Here is a 10,215-nt window from a genome sequence, read left to right on the forward strand (position 1 = left end):
TTATTAGAGCACTGTATATATCCTTCCCATAATTCAAAAGGAAGTTTAAAAAAAATCATTTTCAAGCTTGCGTGGCTGTGCGGTTAGTGTATTCGACTTGCGTCCTCGAGGTCTAGGGTTCGATCCCCCGTGCGTGCGATATTTTTCCGTCTTAGTTCTTAGCGTTTGGTGTATAATTCTCAACAGTGTTACATAAAATATAAATTTAAATAATTATAAATAATAATAATAATAATTTAGTAATTAATTAAAATAAATAAGATTGTATAAATTAATGAAAAAAATTTTTTTTTTAAACTTATTTCAATAAAAGCAATTTTGCTAATTATTTACATTTTTATTGTTACTCATAAAAGTTTATTTACTACAGAAATATTAATAATAATTATTAGTATTCAATAAATTACTCCCTTTTCTTTAATAATCAAATAACAAATTAATATAAGCTTCTAAAGGTAAATTTTGTTTTAGAGAACGCGTTATAGCATTTTCAAAATTTGTTAAATTTTACCTGCGAATCAGTAATTAGGCGGTGTTCTGCCAGTGATATTTTAATACTGACTTAAGTCAGTATTAAAATATCACTGGCAGAACACCGCCTAATTACTGATTCGCAGGTAAAATTTAACAAATTTTGAAAATGCTATAACGCGTTCTCTAAAACAAAATTTACCTTTAGAAGCTTATATTAATTTGTTATTGACTGACTTAAGTCAGTATTAAAATATCACTGGCAGAACACCGCCTAATTACTGATTCGCAGGTAAAATTTAACAAATTTTGAAAATGCTATAACGCGTTCTCTAAAACAAAATTTACCTTTAGAAGCTTATATTAATTTGTTATTTGATTATTAAAGAAAAGGGAGTAATTTATTGAATACTAATAATTATTATTAATATTTCTGTAGTAAATAAACTTTTATGAGTAACAATAAAAATGTAAATAATTAGCAAAATTGCTTTTATTGAAATAAGTTTAAAAAAATTAAATTAATATAAATTATTTAAATTTATATTTTATGTAACACTGTTGAGAATTATACACCAAACGCTAAGAACTAAGACGGAAAAATATCGCACGCACGGGGGATCGAACCCTAGACCTCGAGGACGCAAGTCGAATACACTAACCGCACAGCCACGCAAGCTTGAAAATGATTTTTTTTAAACTTCCTTTTGATCGGCAATATTGGCAATCTTACGCGGCAAGCTTGCCACAAGCTTGCTGCAACATTACGTGCTGTCTGGGTTAGTACTGACTGCCGGTAAAAAATCAGTACTGGACAGCGTTACCAGCCAGGGATTTCCCAGTACTGATTTAGTACTGGAGTCAGTACTGCTATACTGGCAGTCAGTACTGGGTCAGTACTATGCCAGTATTACATTTCTACTTGGGAAAGAATGAATGAATTGTCGATTATTATATATATATTTAATTATTTTATTTTTTTACTTAAGTAATTCGTATTTGGTACAAATAACTATTTATTTGATGCTACAAATTAAAATATTTATGTCCAGTAAATATTTACTTAGCTCAAATAAATAAAAACAAATAAGTTTAAATACAACCGAACGAGCGGTAGCGAGTGAGAATATGTCGCTAGTATAGTTATGACAAATTACCAACTAGTCACTGTGGCTGCGTCGTAACTCACATGCGTTGTGTCTCCAAGATCTAGGGTTCGATCCCATATGCGTGCGAATTTTTCATTCTTAGATTTAAGTGTTATTGGTACAGTAATTGTTTAATAGTTTTAAATATTTGAATAAACACAAAAATATAAATAAATATATAATTATAAATAAAATAACAAGAGTCAGGAAAAATTATATTTTATTCTAGATTTTGAACAGAAAATCTGACCAGTGATTACTAAAGCAGCGCGTTACATTTCTAACCAATCACTTGCCAGATTTTCTGGTCAGTCACTGGCCAGTATATAAAAAAACTTCCCAGTGACTGGTCAGTACAGAGTTGGAATTTCTACCTGGGATGTTATTTTTGTGACAGTAATTGGCACAAGCGTGCAGTAATAGAATATTTAATATAATTTTTAATTACTAAAATTTACCTAACTATCCTTTAGAAGGAAGAGATTTTTTAAACACTTTGTTTTTAGACTTTTAAATCAATATTTCATATTAGAGAAAAAGTTGCATTACTAAGAGAGGAATTATCTCCAAATATAAAGAAATTATTTTCTTCTGTGCGCAGAGTGATTGATAAATAAAAATTGCACAATAAATATAAAAAGGGAAATTATATGTACAGTAATGCGCTTCAACCGTAACAGAAAAAATTGGAACAGAGTGATCTATAGGTGCAAGATGAAAAGATATAAAAATAAGATTATGGGAGACGATGATTTTAAAGCACAAATTAAGGCGCCAAAGAGAGGAGACAGGTGAATTTTTCCGAGGCCACCTGTGTTATTTCTTTTTCTTTCTCTCTCCAACCATCATTCATCCGCGTTTTCCCGTTTACGGAATTCTCTGTCGATGTGTCGACTGCCGACGACTGTCTCGGAATGATTACAAACAGCACGCGAGAAAAGCCGACAATTTTTTTTTGCCTTCTGTTCACGGGGCAGTTCTCATTTATATACCGTTCCTTTTCTTCTTTCATTTTTTAAAATTGTTGACTTTTGACATCTGTCTTGTAAAAAACATTACCACAAGTATAATATGAGAGTATTTCATAAATTTTACTGTGTAGAAATTACCATGTACCCCCCATCCTTAGCGCTAAGAGTTTTTCATCTATAGAGTTAAAAATTGGTACAAATATGTATTTTCACGCGTAGATTAAAGGACAAATATAGCGAAATTATTAGAATTGATCTTCATGGTGCTTTCCGCGAAAAACTAAAATCTCTTTTTACATCTTCAAATAGTTTAATAAGTTAATAAGTTTAATAAATAAATAATTAATAATAATAATAAATAATAATAATAATATTAATAATAGTTTAATAAGTTTTTGATTGAAATACCTAATATATCTAGAAATAAATAAATTATTTTTGTATAAGTACTTATTTTTTCTCATCAACAGATATCTTAAAGTAAAAAACCTATAGTTACTTCAAAAAAATAAAATTTATTAAAATGTAGCTCCATTCAAGTTAACAAATAGTGGATTTTTCAATAGAGTGCCGACTTTCAGTTAGTCGAGCTCCTTCGAGCCGCATAATATTTGGAAAAACAAGTTATAGAACGATTACTTAGCATGTCTACTTTGACGCCAATATGTGCCATTTTGCGCCTTTTCATATTTTTTCAACATAACAAGAATATTGCAATAAACATATAAATATATATGCAATAAATAGGTATATAAAGACAATATTCAAAATTAATCAATTATAATGAACAGTGGTATTTAACAATTTTTTGTGTCGCTGATTACGAATCTGATGTCAGATTTCAAAAATTCAAAATGGCGGATCCAATATGGCGGATATAAAAATTTTAAAATCAATCAATTTGTATTAAACATAGGTATCTATGGATTTTTTGGGTCGCTGATTACGAATCTGATGTCAATTTCAAAAAATCAAAATGGCGGTCATAAAAAATTTTAAATTAATCAATTTTAATGAAACATAGGTATGTAGAGGTTTTTCGGGTTGCTGATTACCAATCTGTTGTCAGATTTAAAAAATTTGAAAAGTTAGCCCTGTACCCACGCGAGAAACTATATACCTATAAGTAAACATCAGGTGTAAAAAAAACCAAAAAAACTAAAAAAAATTTTAAAATCTAAAAAAAATACAAAATGGGATCTTTACCTGTAACCACCTCGTGGTAGATCCTGGAAACTACAGTACGTTTTATTTTTGTAGGCTAATAAACAGAAATTTTTTTTATTTTCTGAATTTTATAGACACTAGTTTTGTAATCACCAAACTTAAAAACTCCCAAGCAACAAATTGTAGGCGAATCTCATCCAATCTAAAATCCACTTGAATTCTTACAACAGATTCGTAATCAGGGACCTAAAAAAATCCTAGATACAAAGTTTAATGAAAATCGATTAATTTTAAAAATTGTATGTCCGCCATATTGGATCCACCATTTTGAATTTTTGAAATCTGACTTCAGATTCGTAATCAGCGATCCAAGAAACCTTTAGATACTTATGCTTTATTAAAATTGATTCATATAAAAAAATTATGTCCGCCATATTGGATCCGCCATTTTGAATTTTTAAAATCTGACTTCAGATTCGTAATCAGCGACCCCAAAAACTGTAGGTAGCATACTTGTTATTCGTAAATATCTTGTTTTTTTTAAATAATGATTTTTGGCCAAAAACGACGATCCTGGACCACTGTGATAATTGTTTAAAAAAATTTTTTTTTCTGTTTATACTACCTCTTTATCTGAAGTTTCCACCGCAGCCTCGGATTATTATAATGACAATTTTATTAACGTTTCTGCTATTTCTAGAGAATCCATTCTTCAATCTGGTGCTGCGGTGGATACTATTTATACGGACTTCGCTAAGGCTTTTGATAAGGTCGACCACGGCATTCTCCTGACAAAGCTTAGGACCATGGGTTTTTTTATGGACTAATATTATGGATAAAAGGCTATCTCACTGAACGTACTCTATCGGTACGAATTAATTATGACTTTTCCGACATATTTATAGCAACCTCAGGAGTTCCCCAAGGTTCAAATTTAGGTCCATTATTTTTCATAATTTTTATCAATGATATTAAAACGGTTTTTACGCATTCATTTTTTCTTTCATTGGCGGACTATTTGAAAATTTATAAGTCTATTACATGTAGTCAGGATCGACTGAAATGATCCTGTCTGCTTTTATCTAATTGGCAACGATATTATTTCTAAAGCAACAGTTATACGTGACCTTGGGGTAATGCTCAATAGATTTTTTCATTATAATGATCATATCAACAATACTATCAATATGGCCAACAGGGTCTTGAGCTTTGTCATGAGAAGTGCCTCAAATTTCAAAAACGAGTTAGCAATAAAAATATTGTACTTTGCGTTAGTCAGACCTGTTATCGAATTTGCGTCTACTTTGTGGAGGCCTTCACTGTAAAAAAAAGTTCTAAATTAGTACCCTTTTTGGGTATTAAAATAGTACTCACTGAAAATAGTCCTAACTTGTATTATTGTAGCACCGTATGTGACTGTATTTTGATTATAATACTACATGTGGTATTAATTTCGTACTAAATCAAAGTACTTACCAAATCCATTGACATTAATGTCTTATAATATAAATACATAATTATTATATAATATATTCGGTTAAAAGTTATATTCATACATGGTATATATGTTTTTTTAATAGAGAACTGCTCATTTTTTATTAAAAATACACAAATAACTTTATTTACACTCGCGTGTGAAACTAAAATTGCAAAAAATTTTAATTAAACTTTTATTGCAAGGTAAGTATATTTATTTATATTACAAGGTAATTTATATTGCAATTTATATTGCAAGGTAAGTTTATTTATTTATTTATATTACAATAAATGATAATATTCCTTATATTATTATGTCAATTTATTATTTTAAAGGGTTAATGCCATGGCACCAGGAACGAAAAACGTTGAACCAATGAGAATTCTCCATTAGAATAATTTCCATTTAGTCGAAAGTTCTTATTGGCTTAACGTTTTTCTTATTGGTTTGTCATTTGTTGGAAATTTTTAAAAGGGCCAATCACATTTACTTATACGACACCGCAAATTCATCACTCACTTGTGAGTTTTAGGTGAATTATTATCGTTCGCGTCATACGCGCCATAAGTAGTGAAATAAGCAAAAATACTGTTTGTAGTGACAGCGAGTTTTCTTCGAAAGGAAAGTTTTTATATTCCAAGTGGCAAGTAAAACAAACTTTTATATTTTAATATAATTCTGAAAAGTCATTCGAATTAATAGTTCAAATAGTGTGTCACTGTAAAAACTTCATTTATCTACAATAGACTTGTAATAATGTCTTTAATTCTTTAATAATCCTAACCTCAAAATGTGACTTAAATACAATTATGATAATTATTAAAGTGTAGTAAAAAAGTGTTTAAAAAGTATATAAATACTGTTTTGTCTTTACCAAAGTAAACATTTTCTTAATTAAAAGTGTAATATTTATAAATAATTTCCTACGATTATCTTTCATTACTTCATAGTTTACGCAAATGTGCCACAAGGTTCCCTTTTCTCTTTAACGAGTGATATATATATATATATATATAATACAGAAGATGGAGAAATACAGAAATACAGAAGAGGGAGAAAAAAGGAAAATGATTAATTAATAATGTAAAAATACATTTTCTTTAACTTCAATGCGAAAAGGTAAAAATACTAAATGTCTATAATTTGTTACAGATATTGGTTGACAGTTGAAAATTTTGTAGTTTAAAAGAGAAATACAAATTAAATTTTAAATTCGTTTTAGTGGAAAAGCGAATAATTTGATTTTGAGCATTTAAAATAATTAAAAAGTAAGTTGCATTTAAATAAAAATTACAATTCTTGGTCAATAAGAAACATTTTTTCACACTGACGAGATTTTTCTTTTTTATTCGTTAACATTTTCATTACACATTGTTGTTTGAAGTTAAATAAATTTCAAAGTTAAATACATTATTTTTTTTAAAAACGATATCACTTGTTGATTTTAAAAGTACGTATTTAGAAATATTAACGGGACGTCGAAATTTAGTTGTAGATGAATTTAAATTTCTTTTCGCCTTATTTAAAAACATTATTTTGGATAAGTCTGGTATTTTTATTATGGAAATGTACACTTTCTGAAATATAAGTAATTTATTGTTTAGGATCGTAAAAAAATACAAAATAAATTGTCAAAATAAATTAAATGTAATGTTAAAACTTCCGTTCACTCTAAAAATGTAAATTTGAACTAAAAAATATAAACAAATAAAGTGCTTTTCTAAATTTTCCAAATAATTATTTTAAATGCGTCATAATTTCAAAAAATAAATTGGCACTCCTAAAATAATGTAAATTTTGATGTACTGAAAGTTTGCTATTAATTTTTTTAAAATACTTTTATGACTTTGAAGACCAGAAATGTATTGTACACATTCATATATATATATATATCCGTTCCAAAGAAGCAACTCTCATAATGCCCCTGTTAAATAATCTGACTACATTTTTTTCTTAACATCGAAATATTTTTTAAATTATTTTTTTTTAAATAAAAAATATTGGCAGTGAAATAATAATCACTTACAGTTTATTAATATTGGTTAATTATAAATTCTGTTTAAATTTATTGCAAATGTTGAACTCTAAATAAAAAAGTAAAAATTAAAATATGACAAGGTTAGGAGGAAAGATACAGTTCAGTTGTTTTATAGGGTCAACGTGAAAAGAGGTTTCTTTTGGACAAAAGTATCGATTTTATCGTTAGTTTTAATTACTGAAAACCCAAAAAATTTTAAATGACAAAGGATAACTCCAAGAAAAATAAATACGAAAAATTATGGCGTTTTAAGAATCTTACCATGTAAACGTTCTTCCCTTTCAAGATTTCCTGATCATCTCAAGTTGTGACGACGATGGACAATTTTTTTAATAACCTCGATTCAGATGAGGATTCTGAAGAAGAATTAGAGGAAGATGACGTTCCTTTCGAGGACAATGTTTTGAAGAGAGCCATAGGCACGTTCATTTTACGACTGAGGGCGTCATCCAACTTGAGGCAACCAAATATTGACCAGATATTAATGAATTTAAGAGAAATAGTTTCTACTTATGTAAGAACAACTTTAAATCACGTTGAACAAGTTTTGGAGGAAAATGGAATAGAATTGCGGGAATTTATTAATATCGAGGAAGAATTACATTCAATTAATTGTACTCAAAATTTGGATACTAAACACAAACAGGATAAGTACTTCGAAAATGCATTCTCAATGATAAAGCCCGAAAGGTATGAACTGGGCAGGAGATTTATCAGACATGGAACCGGCACTTGTGGGAATGACCGTCCTACAAAATTACATACAGATGAAATGATGATTATTCCAATTGCCGACGTTCTTAAACAATGGCTGAGACATCCGGAGTTTAGAGATGTTCTTCAGCAGCATGTTCCACGAGAAAACATTATGTCATCTGACGAAGATGGTCTTATCTTTGCTAACGATACTTTCTTTTCTCAACACAGAGATGCATTTAGAATCATTCTTGGATTTGACGAAACCCAGATGTCTAACCCAATTGGTTCTAAAGCAGTCCCTAAACACAACTTAGGAATGATTTATTGGACTTTGGGAAATATACAACCAATGTATCGGTCCAATTTAAAATTTATGAATCTGTCGGGAATTGTTAAAAGCGAGGACATTGAAAGGTACGGCATGGATGCTATTCTAGCACCAATCGTGGAAAGTATTCAAAGTTTGACAAATGGTATAGAACTTGAAAATGGGGAAATAATTCGTGCAAACCTATTTGCAATCTGTGCAGATAATCTTGGTCAGCATAAGATATCGAAATTTAAAGAAGGTTTTACGGCGGATCATCCTTGTATTTCCTGCGAAGCAAGTTTACAAGAAGTACGTACATTAACAACAGAAAATATTGATTTGATTCGGACTCCAGAAAGTTATTTGCATCAGGTTAATGAAATTGAACACGCTTTTGGCGCAGAAAAAAAAAGACTTTCGAAACTTTACGGAATAAATCGAGGTACAGTTTTAAACCAAATTGCAAACTTCAGTCCAGTTGTTAATATTCCTCCAGATGTGATGCACACTATTTTAGAAGGTGTTTTTCATCGAACATTACAATTATATTTGCGAAAAATATGTCTTATTGATGGAAAAATCACTCTTCAAGATTTAAACGACAATTTGCAGAATTTTGATTACGGCTACACTGAATTGCTGTGTAAACCATCTCCAATTAAAGTGCAGCATTTAACTAAAAATTTCCACCAATCTGCATCACAAACATGGCTTTTAGCAGTCATATTACCACTTATTTTGAGGGGTTCAGTAGAAGAAGATTGTGAGTATACTCACAATTTCTCAAAATTATTAGAAGTCTCGTCCATTGTAATGGGACATTCGATTAGTAGAGGAATGATCGACTACTTAGCCATGTGTATAACAGAATACCTTACAGATTTTAAAAGGTTGTATTCCGACGAAAATATGAATGTTGCAGAAAATATGGATATTGACGGTGATAATGATATTGCGATTAAAAATATTGGCAACGAAAATGATTCTGATCATGAAAATGAGCCTTTCCAAAATGAAGAAGGAAAAAAATTAACACCAAAACAGCATTATATGACTCATTTTCCTCGCGATTTTGAAAAATTTGGTTCACTAGTTCAATTTTGGTGCATGAAAGTAGAAGCCAAACATGCTTTGTTGAAGAACAAAGCAAAATGTGTTCATAATGCAAAAAATCTTCCATTCACATTAGCGAATTGGCATCAATTGAACCAAAGTTTCCAAATGATGCATACTTTACTTAAAGATGTTGTAACTGGACCACGGAAATTAAAATTGACAGAGGCCTTACCATTTTCACAGTTATATCCACATAATCCAACAGTAACATTGGTTTCGTGGGTCAGATATAATGGAACAAAATACACTGCCAGGAAGTGTTACATTCCTGTTGGGTATGATGAACAAAATTCTTTTCCACTATTTGCTGAATTATTCAATATTGTTATTGAAGATAATTTGCCCGTTTTTATTTGCCGATTTGTTCAAACAGTCGAACATAATGTTCAACTAATGGCTTATAGAGTGGAAACTGAAGAAGACAACTTTGTTAAATTCACGTTTAGAGACCTTATTTCACCCAATGTGTATCACAGTCACATTTCCGAAGGAGAGATTTTTTTAATAGTCAAACAGAATTTTTGCGATTTGCATTTAGTCACTAAGTCTTAATTTTTTTTAAATTAAGGTTTGTCAATTTGTGTTATTTAAAAAAAGTTTTATATTATCTATTTTATAAGAAAAATTGTGATTTCAATTGGGAAGTAAATTTTCTTTCACGTAATGTTTATTTATATATAATATTACCTTACATTCAATATTTTTTATATTTTTACAGGTTTGGTTATTTTCAAAAAATGAGCGTGTGTGGAAGAGATTTCAGAAGCATACTAAGAGGTTCTTGTGTTGAACATTCGGACTGCCTGGAGTATGAATGG

At 29.7% G+C, this 10,215-nt stretch overlaps 1 protein-coding gene across 1 annotated transcript; it reads left to right on the plus strand.

Annotated features, from left to right (window-relative positions):
* Nucleotides 1-7,588: 7,588 nt before the first annotated feature.
* On the plus strand, nt 7,589-9,949 carry LOC122499683. Its single transcript, XM_043608158.1, has one exon. It carries the CDS (start codon nt 7,589-7,591, stop codon nt 9,947-9,949), a length of 2,361 nt encoding a protein of 786 aa, XP_043464093.1.
* Nucleotides 9,950-10,215: the final 266 nt, after the last annotated feature.

Source organism: Leptopilina heterotoma, unplaced genomic scaffold, assembly GCF_015476425.1.
Source record: "Leptopilina heterotoma isolate Lh14 unplaced genomic scaffold, ASM1547642v1 Lhet_171, whole genome shotgun sequence".
NCBI lineage: Eukaryota > Metazoa > Arthropoda > Insecta > Hymenoptera > Figitidae > Leptopilina > Leptopilina heterotoma.

Excerpts from the sequence above, each read along its gene's own strand:
- LOC122499683 (XM_043608158.1), top strand. The coding sequence starts at position 7,589 with ATGGACAATTTTTTTAATAACCTCGATTCAGATGAGGATTCTGAAGAA.